General features: G+C 23.4%; 8 protein-coding genes across 8 annotated transcripts; 2 read left to right on the forward strand and 6 right to left on the reverse strand.

Moving 5' to 3' along the window:
* Positions 1-270: 270 nt before the first annotated feature.
* DICPUDRAFT_152166 (uncharacterized protein) lies at positions 271-4908 on the reverse strand (the record flags this gene model as incomplete). Its single annotated transcript, XM_003287935.1, has 9 exons — positions 271-328; positions 417-687; positions 770-2638; positions 2704-3021; positions 3093-3494; positions 3561-3869; positions 3975-4241; positions 4316-4603; positions 4668-4908. 9 exons carry the CDS (start codon positions 4906-4908, stop codon positions 271-273), a joined length of 4023 nt encoding a protein of 1340 aa, XP_003287983.1.
* Positions 4909-5530: 622 nt separating this feature from the next.
* Positions 5531-8329, reverse strand: DICPUDRAFT_92019 (cytochrome P450 family protein). Its single transcript, XM_003287936.1, has 6 exons — positions 7591-8329; positions 7321-7450; positions 6827-7252; positions 6352-6753; positions 5848-6280; positions 5531-5776 (listed from the first exon to the last, which is right to left on the reverse strand). The coding sequence occupies exons 2-6, from the start codon at positions 7363-7365 to the stop codon at positions 5640-5642; spliced, it is 1443 nt and encodes a 480-aa protein (XP_003287984.1). The 5' UTR covers positions 7366-7450; positions 7591-8329; the 3' UTR covers positions 5531-5639.
* A 3114-nt stretch (positions 8330-11443) lies between these two features.
* Positions 11444-13060, reverse strand: DICPUDRAFT_152169 (uncharacterized protein; the record flags this gene model as incomplete). Its single annotated transcript, XM_003287937.1, has 2 exons — positions 11444-11476; positions 12878-13060. The coding sequence occupies 2 exons, from the start codon at positions 13058-13060 to the stop codon at positions 11444-11446; spliced, it is 216 nt and encodes a 71-aa protein (XP_003287985.1).
* Positions 13061-13795: 735 nt separating this feature from the next.
* DICPUDRAFT_78813 (uncharacterized protein) lies at positions 13796-15432 on the forward strand (the record flags this gene model as incomplete). The annotated part of the gene is made up of 2 exons (XM_003287918.1): positions 13796-14257; positions 14332-15432. 2 exons carry the CDS (start codon positions 13796-13798, stop codon positions 15430-15432), a joined length of 1563 nt encoding a protein of 520 aa, XP_003287966.1.
* Positions 15433-15578: 146 nt separating this feature from the next.
* On the reverse strand, positions 15579-16101 carry DICPUDRAFT_152171 (uncharacterized protein; the record flags this gene model as incomplete). Its single annotated transcript, XM_003287938.1, has 2 exons — positions 15579-15845; positions 15919-16101. The coding sequence occupies 2 exons, from the start codon at positions 16099-16101 to the stop codon at positions 15579-15581; spliced, it is 450 nt and encodes a 149-aa protein (XP_003287986.1).
* A 2007-nt stretch (positions 16102-18108) lies between these two features.
* DICPUDRAFT_33329 (uncharacterized protein) lies at positions 18109-21599 on the forward strand (the record flags this gene model as incomplete). The annotated part of the gene is made up of 4 exons (XM_003287919.1): positions 18109-18505; positions 19934-20593; positions 20687-20888; positions 20960-21599. The coding sequence occupies 4 exons, from the start codon at positions 18109-18111 to the stop codon at positions 21597-21599; spliced, it is 1899 nt and encodes a 632-aa protein (XP_003287967.1).
* A 244-nt stretch (positions 21600-21843) lies between these two features.
* On the reverse strand, positions 21844-22455 carry DICPUDRAFT_78816 (uncharacterized protein; the record flags this gene model as incomplete). Its single annotated transcript, XM_003287939.1, has 1 exon — positions 21844-22455. One exon carries the CDS (start codon positions 22453-22455, stop codon positions 21844-21846), a length of 612 nt encoding a protein of 203 aa, XP_003287987.1.
* A 214-nt stretch (positions 22456-22669) lies between these two features.
* On the reverse strand, positions 22670-26002 carry DICPUDRAFT_152174 (uncharacterized protein; the record flags this gene model as incomplete). Its single annotated transcript, XM_003287940.1, has 4 exons — positions 22670-23500; positions 23566-23910; positions 23975-25270; positions 25343-26002. 4 exons carry the CDS (start codon positions 26000-26002, stop codon positions 22670-22672), a joined length of 3132 nt encoding a protein of 1043 aa, XP_003287988.1.
* Positions 26003-26562: the final 560 nt, after the last annotated feature.

The raw sequence follows: 26562 nt of genomic DNA on the forward strand, positions 1-26562 counted from the left end.
ATATTAATTTTTTTAAATTTATTTTTAAATTATTTTTATTTTTTATTATGACATATAATTATAACTATATTAGTAAATAATCAATGATCTAATTAATTTTTAAATTTCATTTTGTTTTTTGTTGCTATATATTATTTAAAATAATTTGTATCCATAAAAATATCTTTTATTAAGTGGTAAAAATTGTTTTGAAGAGGGAGAGTGGTAAATTTTACTTTTTTATAATTAATTATTTTTAATATTGTCCATAACATCATTTAAATTATATTATTAATGAATACATGGTTTTAAATAATTATTATTGTCCATATTACTACTACTATTGTTACTAATATTAATATTTTTTTTTTTTTTTTTTTTTTTTTTTTTTTTTTTTTTTTTTTTTTTTTTTTTTTTTTTTAATTTTAATAATTTACACCTTTGTTAATTTAACATTAATTGGGGCCATTTGTTTTGCAATTTTCTTTTTTCTGTATATTGAGTATCCCCCGGCAAATAAAGCAGCAACAACAAATGCTACTGATCCAATAACTATACCTGCTATTTTGGTTTTAGACAATCCTTTTTCCTCACCTCCATTACTATTATCAGAGTTTTCAATTGGTTCACCACTATCAGAATACTTACAAACAGAGTCTTTATTTCCCTTATTGTTTTTATTGTCTGAATCTATTAGTACAGAAAAATCTTTAAAAAAAAAAAACAAAAAATTAATAAAATAAATAAATTAAAATATAATTTTCTAAAATAGCAATTAATTAATAATTACCTGGATCAATTTTAACATTGTTTCTAAAATAAGGAATTTGAATACCGATATATGTTTGGGATGAGTTTGATTGTTTTTGAATCAAATTCATAGAGTTGTCTAATAGGATATTTGAACATGATCTTGGTGTACCATCAACAATTGCCCTTTTAACAAATCTTCCGTATAATGAAATGTTTTGAATTGAAAGTTTAATATAGTCTGAATTATCATCTACAGTTTGACCAAATTGTTTAGTTGAACACACGTTGTTTGATTGCGTTGAGTTTAGTGATGCCTTCATTACTAGCTGTAGACTATTTAATTGTGAAATAAATTTATAAAAAGTGATGTCAATTGTATATTTAACTGATGATTTAACAATTTTAACTTTTTGGTTTGCAAAAGTTAAATTTGTATCTCTATCGAACCATTCAACTTGAGTAGTTATGCTGGTAATAAAGCCATCAGATTCTATTGATGCTTGGTATTGGTATACGTATTTTGAAGATTGTTTGGCAATCCATACATTTAGTGGGTAGGCTTTTACTATTTTTCCAAAGATATCAATCTCTCTTAGTTCTACAATATTGATTAGGCTTTTGGTAATATCTGTATTGTTTGGATTGATGTTTCCTGGGTCGGTAATGTTAGGGAATGTTACAACTGGGGTAGTACCATTAATATCTGGTGTTACAACTATTACTTGACTACTGCAGTCTTCACCAATATATGGAGAGTAGCATACACAGCCCTTGGAGGAGCAATAACCATTCAATTGACCACCGCAGTTGTTTAAACATTTCTGTGGTTCATTTGTAGGTAATTCTTCAGAGCTTTCTGAGCTAATTATAGGGTCTGTATAATATTTTGTAATAATAGGATTCACAGTTGTGAAGGTTGAGCCTCCATTATAAACACATGTAATATTAAATGGTGAGGAAAAAGTGCCTTCTAAAGATATAGAAACTTGTGAGTTGTATACAGGTATGTTTAAAACTGGTGAAAATCCTTCTACTTGGAATGCTGTGCATTTGGTTAGTGACTTTCCATATAAATATAGTGCACCACCTTCGCTACTAAAAGCACTTTTTCTGGAAATTGATGGGACTTCCTGATAGGTTATGCCATATGGTATATGATATTGTAAATTATTTTCTTTTAATATGTCTGAAGCATATCCATTAATATTTCCATCAGATGAGTAAATATTGTGTACACTTAAACCAAAGCCTAATGGATAGCCAAATCCTGAAGCTATTACTTTGTTGCATACAAAAAAAGAATGTGTTTTGTTTGCAGATGTTTCCTGTTCTGTTTTACATTCAATGATTTCAATATTGCTTGATGTTAAATAGACAACTGGTTTGCTAATCAAAAAATTTGGATTATCTAATGAGAGTTTGATACTAACAAAGTTATCTTTACCAAATATTAATTCATTGGGTGAAACAGTTATTTCTACAAGCTTTGATGTTGGTGAAACAGTGGCTTTTCTTCCCGTGACACTAATTACATTTATTTTATTATCTGTTACATAGTTTATAAAAGGATTTGTGTATTGGTAAAAGTCATTAAAACTATTTGATTCATATGTTGAATTTACACCCTGATTATCATAAAATACAACTTGAGAAATAAAATAGTCTTGAGTAATTATATCGGTTGGTAGTATAACTTTTATATAATAGTCAAAAGAATATAATATAATTGGTGGTGTAATTGAAATGTTGTAAATTTTGTTGTCTACAGATGAGGTTATTATTACAAATCCATCTTTATAACCGTTTGTTAAATCTTCAATTGTAACTTTCCATCCAATTTCTTTTGTACCTTCTGAATAAGGAATCTTTGTAATAGATTTAAATATTGGCCCTGATAAATCCGTATCTTTAAAAGAAAATGTTAGTATTTAATAATTAAAATATATTAAAAAAATAATTAAATTGACTTACTATTTGAAATGATGTTTAGTTGATATGCGGATGGCAACTGGGTGTTAAATATATAGTTTGAGGTTGGCAATGATAATGAGTATGATAATACACCGGGCATAATATTTCCTGGTAGATAGAAAATAAACTGGTAGGCTAAAGAGGTTTGATTCCATGTTCCGAATATTTCAAATACTTCAAATTGTGGTTTAATTGTTAACTTTAAACTTTGAACTTGACCCGATAATTTAATATACATAATATTATATCCACTATTGTTGGTTAAGTCAATATTGTTGAATAAAAAAGATACACTTTTTATATCAGAGGTAGCAAAGTCTAATAAAATAAAGCATAGGTTAATAAAAATTGAAAAATAATTTTTAATTTTAATCAGATATTATACTTACTTGAATTTAAATCAAATCCAGTTGGAAAGCTAAGGTATTTGTTTGGACTAATTGAAAAATATTCACCTTTGGTCAATCTTATTGAATTTAAGCTTAGATCGTATAGGATGATATTGAATTTCATTTTGTCTTTTAAATTTGTTTCGTTTGTTGAATTATCAGTATATTTATAGTTATAAAGAAGTTCGACGGTACCTGATTTATAGTCACCTGAAATTATATTGAAATCTTGATGATAATAAAAAACTTCATCTAATACGGTCATTTCATTTATAATTCTTTGAGTTGAAATGAATAATAAACCATTTGGGCAGGTAAATTGTATAGTAATGATCAATTGATTATCATTTGCAAGCGATTTTGCTGAGAGTGCTTCTATTATGGTGGGAGATGCTGATGTCTCTATATTAATAAAACAAAGTCATTAGTATTGCATAATAATTAAAATGTTTTATGTTTAATATTTACCTTTGGCATTGTTTATATTTAGTTGAACAGTATTATAACTTATTTTTTCTTGAAATAGGGAGGCTGAAGATTTAAATATAAGAAACGAAAATGCTTGTTGTAGTTGATTATTATCACCATTAATGGTACTGAATGGTGAATTTATCACCTTTTTATTGCCATAGTTTAAGCCATAGTATAGTGGTATTGGACCATACACATCGGTTTCAGTAGAAGATACAGTAAAAATTGAAAGAGGATTGTTTGCACTTTTTAATGATGTTACTGAGGATTTTATATAAACTAATGATGATGTTGGTTTCAGCTCGACTATTTTAATAAATTTTATAAGTATTTAAATTAAGAAATATATTATATTTTTTTTGAAATACTTACAGGTAGTGGGGATTTTTTTACTAAAAACTGGAGAAATACTATCCAAAGTTTGTGCATTTAATGTAAAAGTGGTATTTACATAGTTTTCTGGATAAATGAATGAACCCATGTATGTTGAAATGCCATTGATGCTTTTTATAGGATATGGTTTTGATAATGGTAAACTTTCAGCATTATTTTTGAGTATTAAATATGGTGGTATATTTTGATTGGATTCTACATTGAAGGAATATTGTGGATAGATAAATTTACCCATTGCTTTATCTGGTACATAATATGATATATCACTATATGTAAAATTTATTGCTATATTTTTTAAAAAAAAAAAAGTTAATATTTTAATTTTTTTTAAAACTATTTGTTTGTTTTTATAAATTTACCATTTATTGGTGATGCAATAGTAAAATCCCTTTGGGTACTTCCTAAGCAAACTTTGAACGACCACAGGGATGCATATGAAGTTGGTGCACCATAAAATCTTAACCTATACCTTAATTGTTCGTATTTTAAGGTGCATTTTATAAACAATGGACAGGTGAGGTCAAATTCTTTTACAGGTCCAAAGGTTGAATCTAAACCAGTAATAGATACAATTGTTGTATAGCTATCATCTAGAAAATTATAAGATAATGGCTCTATTGGTGTTATTGAGATTGAAGTTGGTGTTGCTTTGAAAAATAAAAATAATTTTAGTAAAAAAAAAATAGGTTTATTAATATTACGAATAATTACTTTTACAAGATGATTGAATATCATAGCTAAAAAGAAAGCTATATTTAAAATTAATTTTGTAATCCCCAACAAGTGTCTGTGTTGTTAAATTTATATATTGTGAGGTTGAGGCAGTATTGTATTTGTAAGTAATTGTTGGGGTTGTACCAGAGTCCCATGTTACAGTTGGTTCATTGACATTGGATGAATCGGTACACATTATACTTGCTTGAAAATAGCATTTTGTTGAACAAGATGTCATAGTATATTGGATTGGGGGCAGTGAAATTGGATTGCATGAAACACATTTTACATAATTTACATTGTATAATAAAAAAAATAAAAAAAATAATGATTTAAAAATCATTTTAAAATTTTAAAAAAAAAAAAAAAAAAAAAAAAAATTAATCTAATATTAATTTACAAATAAAATTAATTAGTTTTTTCCTAAAAAAGACAAAAATTTAAAAAGAATTATTTACAAATATATAAAAAAAAAAAAGAGATACACAAAAAAAAATATTTTGTGTAAGTTTGAACTAAAATATATATACACCACAAAATGAATTTAATACCAATTTTATTTTTTTTTAAACCTTAATTATTTTTTTTATTTTTTTATTTTTTTTTTAATAAAAATTAATTAAGATAAAGATATCTTTTTTATTATTTACTATAATATCTATAAAAATTAACAAATCACCAATTTATAAATATGATAATGGGTTAAATGCTTTAGGAATTAGGGAAAAAAAATAATTATTATTTGAAATTATTTTAATATCAAATCCCAATGCAAAAATAAAAAAAATTAAAAAATATCACAAATAAAAATAATGGAGTGAAAAATAAAAAAAAATCAAATCTATAATATCTTTTTTTTTAAAAAAATTATTTTACTTTTTTTTTATTTTTAAAATGATTGTTATTTTATAATAATTTTAAAATAAAATTTCTATGGTTATTATAATTTAACTATTATTATCTATTATTTTATCTTCTTTCAAGTTTAACTTGATATTGTTTATATTCGAGTGCAATTCTGGCAACACCCTCATCATCAATTTGTTTACCATCAACTGATGTCCATTTGAAATTCATAAACATTTGAGATGCACAATAATAAAGTTCTATTTAAAAAAAAAATTTATTAATAAATGGGGGTTTAATTAAATAAAAAAATAAATTAAAAAATAATTACCATCTTTAGCTACACCCATACCAACACACATTCTTGGGCCTACACCAAATGGAATAAAAGCTTCTGATGAAACATTGCCACCTTCAGCACCGGATGAGATCCAACGCTCTGGTTTGAATTTTTCAGGTTCATCCCAATATTTATTATCTGAAGCTAAACCAAATACAGACATCATAACTTGTGTACCCTTTGGAATTACATAGTTACCAACTTTTATATCAGTGTTTGCGATTCTTGGTAATGCTAAAGGAGCAGCTGTACGGATTCTCATGGTTTCTTGAATACATGCATTTAAATAGCTAGTATCTTTTCTATGTGCTAGGGTTGGTAAATTGCCTTTACCTACAGCATTAACCAATTCTTGATAGACTTTTTCTTGAACGTCTGGTAAATTTACTAAAAACAATAACATCCAACCAAGAGTAATTGCAACCTATTTATAAAGAGAAATATTAGTATCTTTTTTCCAACATTGTAATAATAACTATTGTTATATAAATTTACAGTTTCATGACCTGCAACGATTAAATCAGTTAAGCATTTTGCAAGAGAGTCATCGTCAAAGAATTCCTTTTCGTCGCTTTTATCAATTTCCATTAAAATAAGATCCAAAAGGTCACGTGGTTTTTCTTCGTTTAATGTTTTTCTATGAACTGTTATGGCATCTAAACAATAGTCCCATACTTGACTAACAGCATATCCCAACATACCTCTTTTTTTAGCATAGAATGGTTTTAAAAATGGTAAATAATCGTGTGGATTACCAGTAGCTAAAATTTCTTCCATAATCTCGGCAGCTTTAATTACAATATGATGTGAATCTGAATCATATTCAACTGAATCACTGAATGAATAATCAATAACACCGTTTAAACTATATCTTCTAATATAATCGTGTGGGTTTATCTATATAATAATTAGAAAAAATAAAGAAATTAGTAATAATGATGTTAAATACTGAAATTAAGTGTCTACTTACTGGTTGCCCAGAGCTTGCATATGTACCAAAATAGGTATTTAAATTTATAGCCTGTTGATCAATTCTCGAAGAAATATTGTATTTTCTTGCATTATTCATGCCTTGAGAAAATACTTTTCTATATTTATTCCAAAATGAACCTTTCGAGAACAAAAGATTTCTTTCTTGACCAATAATCAAACCACTATCAGAGATATATCTATCTATAATTTGGTCATTGTTTTTAATCATAATTTCTCTTAACAAATTGGTATCACTAATTAATACAGTAGGAACACTTCCTAAGAAGATAGTTGTTAAACCTCCATATTTATCGGAAAATGCTTTTAATGATTTATAAGGTGATTTTCCTAATTGATGTAAATTTCCAATAATTGGCATTGGGAATGGTCCAGGGGGCATACCGCTTGTTCTGCTTTTATGATACTTTTTTTAAAAAAAATAAACATTAATATAATATATATAACTATAAATCAATTTAAAAAAATACTTACAGCGATATATGCTAAAAATATAATTAAACCTATAAGCAAGTACATTTTTTCTATAATAAATTTAATAAACTTTTATTTTATATATAATAAAACAATTGTTATTTTCTTCAAAGTTATTTTACCTCTATAGCTATAATTTAATAAAAAGAAGTTGAATGAAAAAAAAAAAAAAATTGTTATTTAAATAGTTTTTTTTTTTATTAAAATTTTTTAATTTAATATAATTTATTATTACTATAAGATATTTTATTTTAATTATTGGATAAGTACCTTTAATACAACAAAAAAACTGTATTTAATTAAAACTTCACCAAAATGGATGGAGGTATTGTAAGATATGTCAAAATCTTTTAAAATTTTTTGAGGTATTTGTATTAAGGGGCTGAGGTTATTTTTTTTTATATTTATTGGGGGATGTTTGAGATTTTATGATATATTTGAGGCTCTATTTTATTTTGATTTTTTTATTATAAATTTTTTTTAATTGTAACTACTACTATTATCTTTATTTAAAAAAAATAAAATTTTTTTTTATAACTTTTAAATTTTTTTTTAAAAAAAAAAACCCAAGATAAAACAAAAATAGAAAAAAAAAAAAAAAAGTATAATTGGTTGATTTGGATTGATTGGATAAAAAAAATAATAAATTTAAATATTTATATTGTTTTTTTGAAAAAGAAAAAATAAAAAAAAATAAAAAAATAAAATAAAAAAATAAATTAATTAATTAAAAATCATAATAAATATTTTATCCTTTTATGCAAAATACTGTCTGTTGGATTTAAAATATATAAAATTTTTAAAAAAAATAAAATTATATAAAAATAAAATTAAACAATAAAAAATAATAAAATAAAAATAAATAAATTTTTGAATTTGACAATATTTTCTTTTTGTTATTGTAGAGAAATAGAACCTAACTTATAATTAAAAGTATAGTGTATAATAATTAATAGGATGTGATAATATGGCAATTGGTTTTTTTTTTTTTTTCTGTATATAAACTATTCTATTGGTCGAAATAAAAATAATTAAAAAAAAAAAAAATTTCATATTCATAATTTTATTATTTTTTTATTTTATTGCTGTCATATTTATTATACACTATACTATAATGATAACAAAACAATATTGTTATTCAAGTGTGTTAGAAATAGGGGTACCCGAAAAAGTTTTTTTTTTTAATTTATGTGTGGTTGTGTGGGTGTGTTATTGTTTTTAGAGAAAAAGAGTGTTAGTTCATATATTATATATAAAAAAATTAAAAAAAAAACAAAAAATTGTTTTAAATGTTCATTTTAAAAGAACTAAATATTTGAAATTAAATTTATTGGTGTTTAATTGCCTAATTATTAAGATAAAAAAATCAAAAAAAAAATAATGATTATTTCCAAATTTTTTGCACTCTTTTATTATCCCTGATAAAAGAATAATTTACTATAAATAGAAATTTTGATTTGATTTGAATATTTATTGTCGTATTTCATTTTAAGATATAATAAAATTTAGATATAAGTAGATATTAATTGTGGCATATTTATTTTTTAAATTTTATAATTAAATTTAATAAAAAAAAAAATAAAGTAATTAAAAATAAAAAAAAAAAAAACAGATGAGATTTTTTTTTTTTACAAAACAACCACAAACACACACTATCTTTACCATTACTACCATTTTAATATTTTATCAAAAAAAAAAAAAAAAAAAAAAAAAAAAAAAAAAAAATTTAAATGTAATCTAAGCACTTCTGTTCAATATCTATTTAAAATAAAAGCTTTTATTACCCCAATAGTGGGAGAATTCCAAACAAATATTTTATTTGAATAAATAAAAACACACTCACACACATGATCTAGATATTAAAATAATATTATTTTTAATTTGAATCAAAAAACTAATGATGTGTTAATAGTAATGCTATAATCATGTTAAAAATTTATAAATGGTTCTAAGATACATTAAATTTTTGATTATATTATATAACATGAAACAGAATTACTTAACCATACTTTTATATATACAAATAAGATTTATTTTGTTGTTTATAAAATGGATAATCTTTATTTAATTTACATTTAAGAAAAGTAATATACAATACCCTATTTATTTATTTTTAGTTTACAAATAAAATTTTAACAAAATTCTCCTATACGAATACTTATTAATAGCAAGAGTAATATTTAGCTCCTCCATTTATAAATTTAGTAAATCTACAGATGTTGATTTTTTTTTTTAATTTTATATATTTGATATAATAATTTAATGAATTAAATTGCTCATTAAATTAAAATATAACAATAAAGACTCAATGTAATATTATTGAGAAATTTTTTAATCATAAAATTTAAAAAATTAATCAGAAAAAAAAAAAAAAAAAAATTTTGTTTTTTTTAAACAATTTACAATCAAATTTTTATATCAAAGAGTATATTCTGACACACACATGTATAAGAAATATAATTTTTAAATACAATTACAATATAAAAAAAGAAATTGTGTATAAATTAATTCATGTTCTTGGACATTTGAGAATTAATTTATTAACAATAGATTTTTAAAATAATCAATTTTTATTTTGGTGTAACAAGAAGAGAGCGTAAAAAAGAAAGGAAGAAGAAATAAAAATAATTTAAATTTATAAAATAAAAAGTAAATAAATTGTGAACAGTGTAACTTGAATTATTTTACATAGAAATAGAGTACAAATGAGTGTGGGTATTGTACAAGTGGGTGAAAATAAACAAATAAAATGAGGGTGAAAAAAGAGTGTGTATGCATGAAATTATCGTCAATTATTATTATTTTTGATATTAATTTTTTCACTCGTTATATCGTTTAATATGGTGTAATAAAGAAATAAAGAATTAATAATTATAATAAATAAAAATAACATGTACTAATAAACCAAATACAATTAGTTGTTATAGTGGTTGTTATTGGTATAATTATTATTGAAGAATGTGAATCAATTAAAAAAAAATAATTAAAAAATATATAAAACAATAAATATAATCTTTTTTTTTTATTTTTTTCAATTTATTTTATTATATTTTTATTATTTTATTATTTTATTATTTTATTTTATTTAATTTTATTTATATTATTGTTATTTTTTTTGTTTAATTTTATTTAAATAATAAGTGTTATTGTTGTTTAAATTATTTGAATATATTAAAATTAAGTTAACCTAAGTGATCGTTGTAGAAACTATAAATTATTATGAATAGACTTTTCGACAACCAAAGTGAAATTTGATTAACCCAACACACTACCAAAACTTACCAATTTATCATTTCTTTTTCTTCCACTCAATTACCCATTCTAATATTTATGTTTAACCAATCTCTTTCGCACTCATTCTTACTTTACTTTTATCTTAATATTATTTAGTTTTTTTATTTCGTTCTATATTTTACATTGATTATTTCCTATCTGTCAACTACCTCCCTTCCAATACCACACCAATTGTCATTTTATTATAAAATTAAACTGGTGTATGGTTGATTTAATATTTATTATAATACTATTATTATTAAAATTAAAATAACTAATGTTATAACTATTACAATTTATAAAAATGAGATATCGATATTATTTTTTTTTAAAATTATTTATTTATTAACCAACTTAAATAAAAAAATTAAAAACAAAGTCTTTTAAAAATAAATATTTATTGAGTACCAGCAATAGAAGGAAAAGAAAAAAAAAATAAAAAATAAAAAATAAAATAAAAAAATAAAAAAATAAAAAAAATAAAGAAACCGATTCAACCAAGCTTCAATTATCATTAAAAAGTATACTCCATTTGGTTTTTTTATTTTGTGAATTGGTGTTTGGTGTCTATTAAAATATACATAAATAATAAAATAAATAAAATAAATAAAGACAACGTGCAACATAAAATTGGTTATTTTAGCATTTCAAAACAATCTTTGTTGTTGTTGTTGGGAAACACTTTTTTTGGTTGTTTGATCTGTTTTTATTGCATATAGTACTATATTTTTTTTTTATTTTTAATTTTTTTTTTTATTTTTTAAAATTTTAAATATTTGTTTATATTATTTATTATTGTTGTTATTATTATTATTATTATTATTATTTTAAAAATTTTCAACTAATTAATTTATTTTAATTGAGCGAATAATTTTGGTGCAACCTAAAAAAAAGTTAATTAAAAAAATTGATTAGTTTTTTTAAAATAAAATTTAAAATTTTAAAATAACAAAGAGAACAAATACCAAATCAACAAGAATATACTCAATAACAATAAATAAATAAAAACAAATCAATAACAACAACAACAACAACAACTACAACCACAAAAACATTGTTTTTTTTTTAATTATCAGTTGCTGATTATTTAATTGAAGATAAATATAGTAGATATATTTTATAAAACTTGTTCTATCTATATGATTTAATTAAAATCAGAAGAATTTTTGTTGTATTGATAGTGTTATATAAATATATTCCAGATACATTATATAGGCAGCTGTTATTTTGTTATTTTATTATTTATTATTTCTTTTTATTTGTGTTTTTTTTATATTTATTTTGCTTTAAAATTATTTTTATTTGTTTTATTTTTATTTTTTGTTGTATTTTTTTTTTGTTATAATTTATTTATTCTTCTTTTTCTTTGACTCTTTTATTTTATTTATTAATAATATAAATCTTTTATTATAAAAAAAAATTTTATTCTCCCTTTTAAAGTTTACAAAATTTAAATTAAACAAAAAAGAAAACTACAAAAAATTTATCAATTTGGTGGTTATATAGGCATTTAATACAATTTAACAAATATAAAAATATAAAATGGAAGGAAACTATCACGTATATAATCACTATTGTGATATAATTTTGGTTGTTATAGTTATTATACTAAAAGTGGTTATATTTAGATTTTCGAATTATTTGGTGGTTTTATTTAAATAATAAAATTTATTAATTTTATTATAAACTATGTAATAAAAAAAAAATAAAAAAAAGAAAAAAAAACAAAGAATAAAACAAAGAATAAAACAATGTGCATTATAAAATGAATAATAAACAATTACAAACAACAACAATAACAATTTTTTTAAATTTTGGTGATAGTATTAATCTTTCTGGGTAGTGGTGATAGTGTTGTATTAATTAAAATATGTGGAGGGTTATATGTGGTAGTGGTAATAATAGTAATGGTGTGGTGATTAAATTATATATCTTTTTTTTTAAAAAACAAAATTTTATATAATAAAAAATCTGTGTGTTTGATCAATGCGCTAAAAAGACGATATCTGTTATTTAAATATGACATTTCCACTTTACAAAACAATAAAATATATTATTTATTCTTGAACGAAATTATAATAATGATAAATTTAAAAATAAAATAATAAAAAATTTGTAATTTGTTTAACAAGAAATAAAAACAATAATTATTAAAAAAAAAAATTTTGGTGATATTAATTGTTAAAAAAAACAAAAAAAAAAAAAAAAATTGATTTGTTGGGTATAATGATTTTATCTATAAATTCTTTTTGAAACCTGTACTAAATTCTTTTCGGATACTTACACATTTATCTATACATTGGATATGTTCTAAAAATTGACCTAAACAGTTGGCTTTTTCGTCATCAACTAATTTTTCAACACGACCTGAACAATTTTCATAGGCAGTCCAAGTTTTGGTGCAGTTTGATTCGCAGCTCTTTTGAATTGGGCCTTTAATTGAACATTCACTAATTTGCATTTGCATCTTTATTATATAATTTTATGTTGATGATTATAAATCAATAATGAAAAAAAATTTAAAAAAAAAAAAATAAAATTTTTTTAAAAAAAAATAAAAAAAAAATAAAAAAAAAAAATGAAAAAAATAAAATTTTTTCGACACATAAAAAAAAAAAACAAATAATTTACTAACTTCATTGCCATATAAAAAAGTTTTATTTGAATAAATATAACTTTACAAAAACAATAAATGTATATTCTTTTTTATCATATATTAAATAGATAATAAAAATAAAAACCCCATCCCATTTCCAAAAATAAGACACTCCAATATCAAATTTAAAATTTACCTACCTCTCTTTTTTTTTTCCAAGCCATTGGTTAAATTTATGTTTATAAATAAAAAAAATAAGTTTTCTAAACCAAATATAATAATGTATCTAAAAATAAATAAATTAATAAAATTTTTAAGGAAAAAAAAACAGTTTATTTTTATTTTTTTTTTTTTTTTTCGTTTTTTTTTTTATTTTTATTTTTTTTTTTTTTTTAAATTATTAATTTTTCATTTCTTTTATTTTATTTTTTTATAATCTTTAATATAAATTATTAAATAATCAAATTGATTATTTTGAATATTTTTAATTTTACTTTTTTTTTTTTTTATTTATTTTAGTAAAATTAAATAATTATAAAAAAAAAATAAATAAATTATCGAGCCCAAAACCAAGAAAAAAAAAAAAAAAAAAAAAGAGGGAACATAATGCCAAAATCGTCAACAGAAGCAGAAACAATAATTATTGTTTCAGATAGTGACAGTACAGAGGATGAAATCGAATATAATAGTAGAATCAAATCACCAACACCCTCTCCCCCCAATAATGGAAAAGCAACTAATAAAAGAAAATTAGATGATAATGACAATGAAGGTGTAAATAAAAAAATCAAACTTGAGGAAAATAAAGAGGACATTTTCAATTCATTTGTTGGTTATGATGATACACTGTCTATTGAAGATGACGATATATTTATGTTAAGGGCCACCTTGGGAGAGTTTGAAAATCAACAGGTCATTAAAGAAGAGTTTATAAACAGCCAAAGAATGAAAACTAAAGAAGTTTTGGACTCATTAAATGTCAATAATAAAGAGGATGGCCAAGATGTTGATATCAATATTAGTTTTGGCAAATTTGGCGGTAAAAGAAGACACTCAAGCACAATTAGTGTAAGTAATAATAATTATTATTTTTTAATATTATTAAAGATTTATTAATTAGTTTTTTATTACAATATATACAGAGATATTATATGGGTGAATCATTTCAATGTGATAAATGTGGTGATTTTAACGAACATTATAGTTTCGAATGCCCAAGAGATATTGAAGAAAAACCATGTTTTAGATGTGGCGAGTTTGGCCATCATATAAATACTTGTACAGTTTATGTTTGTTTCAAATGTGGTTTATTTGGGCATTATCCAAGACAGTGCGTTCCAAGAAATCTCAGGTATATGGATGATGTATATTATTCAGATATCAGCGACCCAAGAATTGTAGATACTACAAATGATAATGGTAGGGATTATGATAGAGATTATGATAGAGGTTATGATAGAGGTTATGATGGAGGTTATGATAGAGACTATGACAGGGATAGAAACTATAGAAGCCGTGATAGAGATTATGATAAAGATTATGACAGGAATAGAAACAATAGAGATCGTGATTATAGAGGCAGGGACAACGATAGAGATAACAGAGACTACGAAAATGGAAGATATACAAATAAAGAACAGGTTCATAGATATGATCACAACGATAGATTCAGTTATAATAGTAATAGATTTGGCAGTAAAAATATAAACAATAGATTCGATAGTAGAGAAAATAGATTCGAAAGACAAGGTAGAGGTCGTTATAATAATAACAATAATAATAATTATAACAATAATAATAATAACTATAATAATAATAATAATAGTAATGGTTATAAAAAATCAAAGCATCAAGATGTTAAATTTATTGACCAATCTGATGAAGACCCTAATGACTACAGAGTTAACGAAGAAAAGAAAGAAAAAAGAAAGGATAAAAAGAAAGATAAAAAGAAAGATAAAAAGGAAGATAAAAAGGAAGATAAAAAAAAAGATAAAAAGAAGGATAAAGATACAAAAAAAGACAAAGAAAAAAAGAATGATAAAAATAAAAAAAAAGATTCAAAAAATAAGAATAAACGAGAAAGAGGTGGCTATGAAGACAATGAAGATGATTATAAAGAAAAGGAAAAAGAAAAAGAATTTTTTAATAAAGCCAAAAACTTTAAACAAAACACCCATAATCCATACAGTAAAAAAATGCGTAAAATCGAAGATTATAGAAATTATGACAATGACGAATAAGAAGTTTCTTTTTGTAAATATAAAAATTAAATAAAAAAACTTTTTTTAAAAAAAAAAAAAGGAATAATATCTTTGTATAATTTAAATAGCTTATTTACATATAATATTGTTTATTATTTACAAGTTTGTTTTTTATTGATCGTTTATTATTTATCGTTATCTTTTTTTTCATTATTATTATTGTTATTATCGTTATCGTTATCGTTATCGTTATCGTTATCATTATCGTTATCTTTTTTGTCAGTGTTTTCTTCTTTTTTTGTGTCTAGTTGAGCTTTTAATTTTTTTCTTATTTCAGAGTGGGTTTTTCTTTGCTTTGCCTTCTTTCTTTGTTCAGATTTCTTTTTAACCTTTAACTCTTCCTCTAATTTAGCTTGTTCTCTTCTTTGTAAAAATTTTTCATTCTCTGCTTCCTATTAAAAAAAAATAATATTATTAGTTGAGCGAGTTTCGACTTTTATAGCAATGTAAAACTGTAATGCATACTTTTTTCGATAATTCTTCCATTTCCTCTAATCTTAATGTCTCTTTTCTTCTAAGATTACGATATACATGAAAATCACCACTCGACGAACCTGCAGTAGATGAAGAAACATGTGCCACGATCTTGTAGTCATCAAAATTAATTGAGCTACCTGTATTATTATTATTGTTGTTATTTTCTGACATTTTTATATATAAATGAAATGTTGTAAAATAAAATAAAAAAATGAAAAAAAAAATTAAAATTTTAATTTTTTTTTTATTTTTTTTTTATTTTTGAAAATTTAATAGTTATTTAACCCATTTTTTGTTAATTTTTATCTTTTTTGATTGAGTGTTAAATCTTCATTTAAAATAGATTTTTAGTAAATTTTGGAGTGTGAAATATTAATAGTTGGCTCATTTTTTAATGTTTGTTATGAATATTTCAGAATGATTTATTTTTCTAAATGTTCTTTGAAAAAAATTGATCAAATGACTCAAAGTAGATTAAATTTTTTTTTTTAAAAAATACCATGATACTATTTATCAAATTTTTATACTCTATTTTTTATATAAAAAAACCAAAATTCCCAACCAAAAATTATTATTATTTTGATTTAAAACTAATTATGTTTTATTTATAATATTTAAAATTATGAAGATTTTTCTGATCAGAGTAAAAAAAAAAAAAAAAAAATAAATTCTTTCAAAGAATTTTTTTTTAATAATTATTAAACCAGCACTGTACCCTTAAGAATCTTCCCACACTTATATAAAAAAGGTTAATTTTTAAATTATAATAATAAAAAATAAAAAAATATTAAAAAATTAAAATATTTTATTTTATTTTTATTTAATTAATTATTGAAATTTTTTTTTTTTTGTTCTCATTTTTATTTAATTTAAAAAATCAAAAAAAAAAAAACAAAAACAAATAGTAATACTATAGATTATTTATTTATTTTTATATTAATTTTTTATATAAATAAAATAACTTTATAAAATAAATCAATTATAATAAAATATATTCAGTTGTAGAGGTTAGTATCTATTTAATTATAATAATAACAACAACAAAAAAAAAAATAATAAATCATGTTAATGGGTATATATAATATTGTTCAATATTATATTTTTACTCTATAGAGTTGTAAATAACCATCAAACACATTATGTGTATTTTATAATAATTGTAAGATCTATTTCTCTTTTTTTATATTTTTTTTTTATATTTTTGCCCAAGTTTTAATTAATTTTATTCTATACTAGTGTTATAATTATAATTTTTTATATTGTATCAGTATCATATAACATTTTGTACATTGTCGAATAAAAATGGTGTGTGTATATTCTATTAATTTATGCGTGTGTGTGGATGTGTGTTTGTATATGTGTTTAAAATTTTTAAAACCACATAATTATTTATTAAATTTATTTAAATTAAATTTCACACACTTAAAGAGAAATTATAAAAAAAATAAAACCCACACTCTCCCAAACTTTTTTAAACATTAATAATAAATTTATATTTATTCTTTTCTTTTTTTTTTTTTTTTAATAAATAAGTAATAATTGTTTTGTTGTCAAAAACTATAAAAAAAAAACTATAGTTTTTTTATTTATTTATAACACGTAAATAAAAAAAAAATAAAAAAAATCTTTTTTTTTTTTTTTTAATTTTTTTAAATTTTTAATTTTTTTTTTTTTCTAGATTTTTAATTTATTTTATTTTTTCAAATTATCAATGTTTTTGAAAAAAAATAGTCATAACAATATTCAATAATAACCCACCTACACATAAATTGTAATTAAGATATATTAAATTTATTACATATTTGTTTTCTTGTTTGTTTTTGTTTTTTTGTTTTAAATTTTAAAAAAATTTATAAAGTTGGGCAGTTTTTTTTATTATTTTAACATACATACATTTTATTTTATTTCTTTTATTATATTATTTTCAATTAATAATTCTTTTGTTTTTTTATTTATTTTTTGTTATTGTATAAATCAAATAAAAATTCATATGGATAAATATCTAATCAAAATAATTTTTTTATAAAATTATAGCTATCAAACCACAAAAATAAAGTTTTTACAATATAGGAAAGAAATAAAAAGAAGAAAAGAAAAGAAATATTTTTTTTAATATTTTTTTATTTATTATTTAAAAAAATTAGAAAAAAGAAAAAAAAAAAAAAAAGAAAAAAAAGAATGAATTATGTTGAAAAACTTTTTGACGAAGTTCATTATGCCTTTAATTTAAATGCAGCAACACTTAGTGGTGCAATTGATATATTGGTAATCCCGCAATTAGATGGCTCATTGAAATGTACTCCTTTTCATGTTAGATTTGGTAAATTACAATTAATTCAAAGTTCAGCAAAAGTAATATCAATTTATGTTAATGGACAGAAAACAGATTTACAAATGAAGTTGGGCCAAGCTGGTGAGGCATTTTTCGTGGAGGAATCAGATGAACCAGTTCCTGATATTTTAGCAACTTCCCCAATTCCATCACCAAAGGGTAATAGAAGAGCAGTATCGAATGGTACCACCACTACCACCACCACTACAGCAACTACATCAGCTACCACATTTACAGCATCAGGTAATACGCTAGCAACTCTTCATACAAGCACCAGCACTGTTTCCTCCACAACTACATCACCAATTAATTCAAATATCGTTAAATCAGGTTCCAATAAAAGAGATTCCTTTGATTCAAAAGAAATGAAACCATTAACATCTGCTTTGGAGGAAATGCTTTTACAACAAACTAATACTACTCAAATTTTCCAACAACAACCATTACCACAACAACAACCACAAAATAGAAAAACAACATCACCTTTAAGTAGCTCAAGACCATCAAGTCCAGTAACTGTTGAATCACAATCTCCAATTGGTAGCTATATAATTGATTGTGGTGAACATGTTACACCATTTGAAAGTCCAAGTAACTCTCCACCAAAAGGATTATTGACTTCATCAACAACAACTACTACAACATCAATAAGTGAACCAAGCTCAGATTCTGAATCTGAACCAAAGTTTTGGAGATGGGGCGGTTTCCCAAAATTTAGTATTCGTCGAAAACAACAACCTACAGCACCACAACAAATACAGCCACTACAACAACAAATACAGCAACAACATCCATCGCAACAACATATACAGTCACAACCACTACAACAACAATCAGAGCAATCACAACCAACAAATATCGATATTACACTTTCAACTACTAAAACAAATATTTCAATTCCGTTAAATTCAGATTTACAATCAACATCAACTGGTAACAGGGTTGAAGAAATTGTAGATTTAACGTCACCATCATCACCAATATTAACTACATCATCAATTGATAATAATAATATAAGTGAGCCAGTTTCACCAATAATAAACTCATCAATAAGATCATCAATCGGTTCGGATGATGGTTTGGGTGTACCTATTATCATGAATCCAAATAATAAACAACATTCAATACCAATTCCAACACCAAATAATACTCCAATTAACCCATCAATGCTTCCAGAGCATCAATCCTCATTAGAGGGTAATCCATCATCTTGGTCCAGAATGAGCTCACTTTTGAAAATGTTTAAAAAAGATCAATCATCTCACGGTGGTAGCGTTGGTCAAATAGATATCGAAGCAGGTAGCGGCGATGAATTATCCTCCTCTTCAAAAATAACACCAGATTTTATAGTTAAAAATACTACTTCAACATCAGCAACATTACAAATTAATGAAAATAATAACAGTGGTGATGACAATATGTTTTTATTAGATGAGGAGCAAGAACAACAAGAGCAGCAACAAATTGAACAACAAATTGAACAACAAATTGAACAACAAATTGAACAGCAGATAGAACAACAAACAGAATTAAATATAACTCCAAGTATTTCATATGCTCAAATTGTTAAAGAAGGTAATGAAATTATAAATCATGAACAACCATCAATTGATAAATCTAAAGGAACAACCATTATTTCGACATTAGAGCCACCATCATCAAGTATTACAGAAAGTTTATCAAAATTAAATTATGAATCCGAATATCCAACACTTCAACATTCACAATTTCATCACAACCATCACCATAATAGCCACAATAATAATCAACAACATAATAGTTTAATTGATCACTTTTCTATCAGTCTTTCATTGTGTGGACACTTAATTTTAGATAAAGCTCTTCAGTCTGAACCAGAAGAAAAAGAAGCATTCTTTATAGAATATCTTATTAGTTTCGAACATTTTTGCTCAGATGCTACTCTATTAAAGAACCCACATCTTGTCGCTAAAATCAATGATCAATATTATCCATGGTCCATTGCTGGTCATATTATTCTTTCATATTTAATCTATCGTAGACCAATCACTCAAGAATCTCTAAACAATTTAAAGAAAAAAGATATTGAAGATAGATTACAAATTGGTGGTGCAAATAAAAGTATCGAATCGAATGCATCAAATGCAAACAATACTGCAACTGCTGCAATAGCCCAACAACAACCACCAACTAAACAGTCATCATATTGGAGAGGATGGCTCTGGAAAAATAGTAATAATGTACAAAATCAAAATCAAAACCAAATCCAAAGTCAACAACAGCACCAACAACAACTTCAACAACAAATTTCACCATCATCATCACCACCATCATCATATAATAATATTCCAGGTAGTAGCGCTGTTAGATCAGAGCCAATACCATTTAATAATCCACTCTCATTATCTTCAGGTAGTATCCCTCTTAGTAATATTGTTATTGAAGATTTCCAAAGAAAATATACAAAAAAAACCTTAAAACCAACTTCAGATCAATTAAAATCTTTGGGACTCAAAAAGGGTATCAATAGAATTACTTTTGTTGTATCAAGCACACTTCTTGGCACAAAGGAAGTTTCAGCATCAATTTATTTATGGGATAATACTTCAAAAATTGTTATTTCAGATATTGATGGCACAATTACAAAGTAAGTCAAAAAAAAAAAAAAAAAAAAAAAAAAAAAAATCTTTTATTAATTACTTTTTTTATTTTCTTTAGGTCTGATGTTTTTGGACAAGTTTTACCATTAATCGGCAAAGATTGGTCACACATTGGTGTAGCAGAGTTGTATTCAAACATTAAAGCCAATGGATATCAGATTATTTATTTAACATCTAGAGCTATAGGTCAAGCCAACTTAACTAGAACATATATTAGTTCAGTTAAACAAACAGGATCTAATCCAAACTCAATTGGCGGCATTCAGGGACAAAGTATTCCATTTACACTCCCAGAGGGTCCAGTATTTATGTCACCAAATCGTTTATTAACATCATTTAATCGTGAAGTTATTAGAAGAAATCCAGAAGAATTCAAGATTGCATGTCTTCAAGATATACAGAATATATTCCCAACAACCATGTCACCATTTTATGCAGGATTTGGCAATCGTAATACTGATGCTATTTCATATAATGCTGTAGGGGTACCAAAGGGTAAAACTTTTACTATTAATGCTTTAGGTGTCATTAATACTACAAATACAACTTATAATAAAACTTATACAAAAATCAACGAATTGGTTCAAGATATGTTCCCTTGTCAAAATGCAAATAGGAATTCAGTTGATGAACAATGGAATGAATATCACTATTGGAAAAAATCTGTTATTCCACTTAATAAATTAGATCCATTATAAATAATAATAAATAGTAGCAAATAATAATAGTAATATTATTACAAAATATAAAAGTAATCAATTTATAAATATAACATATATTAATTTATATATATATTTAATACATTTTTTTTTACTATACCGAATAATTAAATAAAATTAAAAACAAACAGTTTGGCTGTTGTATATTATTGTATAAATAAATACATAAAAAAAAAAAAAAAAATTGATGTTTAAAGTTAAAATGAGTATTTTTTATTTTGTATTAATTAAATATTAATGATAACAAAAATAACAATGCCAAAATTAAATAATTGATAATTAGTTTAGATGAGCCTGCATTATAATCTGGTTCTAATTCATTCTGAATTGGGACAGGGGATTTGGTTTTTGGTTTTTCTTTATTTTCAACTATTGTATCCAGGTCAATAGAATCCTCAAGGTTGTATTTTGGGTTTACTCTTGTAACATTTCCATTGCCGTTCAAAGGTGGGGCACTTGTTTCATAGCATTTTACTGCTAATCCATCTGAAAAGTCATCTTGAATAATTGCTTCTTTTGGAATATTTTTTTCTGTGCAATTGAAACTATTAAAATTATCGTTTTTATCACATTTTCCATCTGTGAATCTTTTATATTCATATAGATTACCATATATATATGAAATCTTTAGTCCTGCTGTGATATTGGGGCAAGATTTTTCCATATCATAACAAGCAGATTCAAAAGTATCGGGATCTAATGTGGTTCTAATAATATCATTACAACCTTTAAAAAAGATATCAATGATATAATATTTAGGAGGTTTGTCAACTTCTAAAGAAAAAACGGATCCAATGGATAAAACCAAAATAAATAATATAAAGTATTTATACATTTTATATATACAAAGAAATATAAAGATATTTTGTAAAAAAAAATAATAATAATTATTTTTCAATACCGAATTAAGAAATTTCATAAAACTATAACCCACACAATTTAAATTAAAAAAAAAATTCATTAAAATTTTAACCCACACATAAAAATTAATGAAAAAGTAAACCACCACATTATAAAATAATAAATAAACTTTTATTTTATTTACTTTTTTAATTATAACTTATTTTTTTATATTGGAAATTGTTTGGATCGAAACTTGAATTTAAATTTGGTAAACTATGATGAATGATTGATTTTTTTAAAATGTATTTGTAGAAAAGATTTTGAAAAATTCCACCTAAAGAAGAGCAAACCAAAGAAACCCCATAGAATACTACCACCACACTAAGAGTAACGGTGAAAACAAAAGATTTTGTTATCATAAAATTATAATAACCTAAATGGAAAAAGAAAAGACCACATAATAAAAGCAACATGAGGAAACCCCAGACTTGAGTATTTAGGCTTTCAACGATACGATTGTAATCTGCATTGCTTTTAGACTTGTAGCCAAATGAGATAGTTTTACCATTGCCAATATTCCATTGTTTTAAGACTAGAGCAGGAGGACATGGATTTGCAAGTTTAATTAAGAAAGCACCCAATAAGAAAAAGTAACCTAATTTATGAACACCCATAACAATACCAGAAAAGATTGGTTTGGTTGGAGGATCGTATACACCTGGTACATAAATTGCAACATCACCTATTTGGAAATTCATCTTCATAAGTTGGAAACATGATAATGCTATACTTATCATTAATAACACTACAAATGGTAAGAAATGATCTGTTATTCCTGTAAAGAAATTGATATCTTTTAAGCTATAGTTGAAGATTTGCTTCATCTTTCTTTCATCCAAATTATTTGTTCTTAATGTTGAATATGCTTTTCTATATTGTTTTAATATTGGTTGGAATACATTGAATAGTTTGAAATAAAATACATTACTGATACAATAAAACTGTGGTATAACAAATAAAACTAAATATAATCTTTCCTAAAATATTAATGCATTTATTAGTATAGTTTGCAATTATAGAGTTTATTATATATAAAACTTACTTTATCATTAGATAAATAATATAAAAGCATTGAAATTGGTAAAACTATATCGGACTGATAATATCTTGAGCTAAATAATAATGCTATTGAATGAATAAATATAACTGAATATACAAAAAATGCTAACTCATAACGTATGCTATGTTGTTGCTTCCATGCTTTGTCATAGTAATAAATTGAAATCATTACTAGTGAATAGATGATAAATTTTAAATAAACTGAATAAAAATATTCTTTCTTAGGTTGGTTTTTATCTGCATAATGGGCCTTTAGTTTTTTAATTTGAATATAAAATTCGACCATCAAATAAACAAAAGCAATTAAAAATGAACCTTTATAAAAGTGCTAAATAAAAAAAATTAGTATAATTAATAAATTTATAAACCTTTGCTCTTTAAAATAAACTTACAACCAATAATAAATCTTCTAATGGAATTGTCAACAAAAATAAATTTACAGCCATAAAGAAAATATAAAAAGAGTAAATTAAAACCCATGAGTTTGGAGGTCTATATTCTGAAGCTAATGGTTGTGTTAGTTCGCTAAATTCTGAAACTACAGTTGAGTTATGTGATCCTGATGATGAAAGTGATGGAGAGAATGCACTATTAATTACATTATTTAAATGATTATTATTTAATGGACTATTATGATTAATTTCTATACTGTGACTGGAGGATTGTGGCTTCATTTCTATATAATCATCTATTTCTTCTTCTTCATTTTCTTCGTTATCAAAATCTTCGCTTCTATCATTATTGTTATTATTATTATTATCATTACTGCTTTGTGGTAAATCATCACCATTTATACTGATTTTGTTTGTATTTATTTCGATTTTTGTTGCAGTTGATGAATAATTCATTACTAAAGTTGTTAATAATGAGGCAACAAAAATATGAATAGATTCATTATCATCGTGCCAATAAAGAACCCAAAAGCCACTGAATAAACCAGTAATGCCAACTATAATGAGATATGGTATAACGACATGAGCAAAGTTTAAACGGAATTGGAGTTGAAGATTCTTGAAGCTACCATATTGTTTCGATAAAAGCATATAAACTAATAAGCCAATTGAAAGTGGGAACATAACAACTTCGGTAGTTGGGAACTTTTTGAGATTTAAAAATGGAAGTTTTAAAGAGTTGATATATTTTGTGAAAAGTTCAATTGAATGGTCGATATCTTTATCCTTTGATTCCACAGCCTCATTATATGATGACTCTTTTAGTTTGTAGTTCCAATGGTTACCAAAACGATTTAATTGATTTGCGTTTAATTTTAAAGTATAGTAAATCTTTTCTTTATCTATTGTTGTTGGGGCGATTTTACCAATATTTTCTGCTGGTAAGCTTACACCACTTCCTGCGAAATGTTGCCAAATTGTTGAACAAACATCAACTTGGTCGATGAATTTATCTTGTTTTTCTTTTGGTAATGGTGTTAATTGAGAGTTATAAATAATCATAAAAGCTTCATTACCACCATTATTTGCCCCATGGGCTGCTGTTTCTGATGTTAATTTACCACCGTGGTCACTGAATATAACCAATAGATACTCTGGGTTTTCATCTACCCATTCTTTGATGTATCTCATATTCTTTATCCAATTCTTTATAATTTCTAATGTAACTTTGTCATGTTTATCACCTGTATGATGGTTTCTTTCATCAATAATATCACCTGAAAAAAATGAACTTAGCTAAAATAATAAAATGAATTAATACACATTTTAATTATTAAATAAATATTTTTATTATTAAATTTTACTTACTCCATCTTCTTTTAAATCATTTAAGAATTTTTTTGAACAAGTTTCTGCAGTACCACCACATTCGAATAAATTTGTATATAGTTTTGTGTTATCTTTAGAAACATATTCGAGCTTAACTCTTTCAAAGTATTTACCTTTTTCGAGAACGTCATAAGCAGGCATACGGGTGCCATAGTAAGCTATAGGTATGTCATTACTTGCGAGTTGATATATTAAATTATCTGATAAAATTGGGGCACCCATAAAATTAGTTGGTGGATTACCAGTAATATAACTAGAGAATACAGCATATGATGCTGGAAAACCTTCATTTTGAATTCTGAATATATTACCATTGTCTTTAAATAACTGTACTAAATCATTTGATAAATCTCTTGCTAAACCATCATTATAGAAGAACAACACTTTTTTAAAATCATATCCTACTTTGAAACAATCTGGGTTTGCTTCTAAATTATTTTTAATTTTGCATTCTGAATTGCTGAAATCTTTAATGGTTGTTTTATTATCTAACATTTGAAATTTGTTAACCGCTTGACTAATTAAATACATTAATAGTATGACTTGGAACAAAACAATACTTTGTCTTATAAAATATGATTTCCAAATTATTCTCCATATTCTTTTTAATCTTTCATATTCTCTATTTAATAATGTCATTTTGATATTATATTATTTTTATTATTATTATTATTATTATTATTATTATTATTATTATTATTTATACTATTTATATTATTGTTTTGGTATCTATAGTATTTATATTTGTATTATCTAATTATATAAATATTATTTATATTATTAATTATTTATATTATTTACTGCAATGTGGCTTTTGCATAAATTATTTTATTTTTTAATTTTTATATTTTTCTTTTTTATAAAAAAAAAGAAAATAAATTTATAAAAAGAGAAATTATGTTATATTATCATAATCAATTATAATAATTTAAAACAAATATTTAGAGATAAGGAAAACAAAAAAAAAAAAAATTTTAAAATAAAAAAAAAAAAGGGCAATAGGTTAACTCGATTAAAATATTTTTTTAAATTTTTTTAAATAAAAAAAAAAAAATAAATATTTTTATTTTTTTTATTTTTTTAAAATTTCTTTTTTTAATTTATTTTGAACAAATAATACTTTTTTTTTTTTTTTTTTTATTTATTTTTTTATTTATTTATTATATTTTTATTTTAAGCAACTATATATTATAATAACT

The sequence above is a fragment of the Dictyostelium purpureum genome, assembly GCF_000190715.1.
Source record: "Dictyostelium purpureum unplaced genomic scaffold DICPUscaffold_118, whole genome shotgun sequence".
Lineage (NCBI taxonomy): Eukaryota > Evosea > Eumycetozoa > Dictyosteliales > Dictyosteliaceae > Dictyostelium > Dictyostelium purpureum.

Bases quoted from the DNA above. Each gene is read 5' to 3' on its own strand.
- DICPUDRAFT_92019 (XM_003287936.1), bottom strand. From the start codon at position 7,365: ATGTACTTGCTTATAGGTTTAATTATATTTTTAGCATATATCGCT. The intron at 6,754-6,826 runs GTAAGTAGACAC...ATTATTATATAG, and splicing joins ATGCAAGCTCTGGGCAACCA to ATAAACCCACACGATTATAT. The intron at 6,281-6,351 runs GTAAATTTATAT...CTTTATAAATAG, and splicing joins TCGTTGCAGGTCATGAAACT to GTTGCAATTACTCTTGGTTG.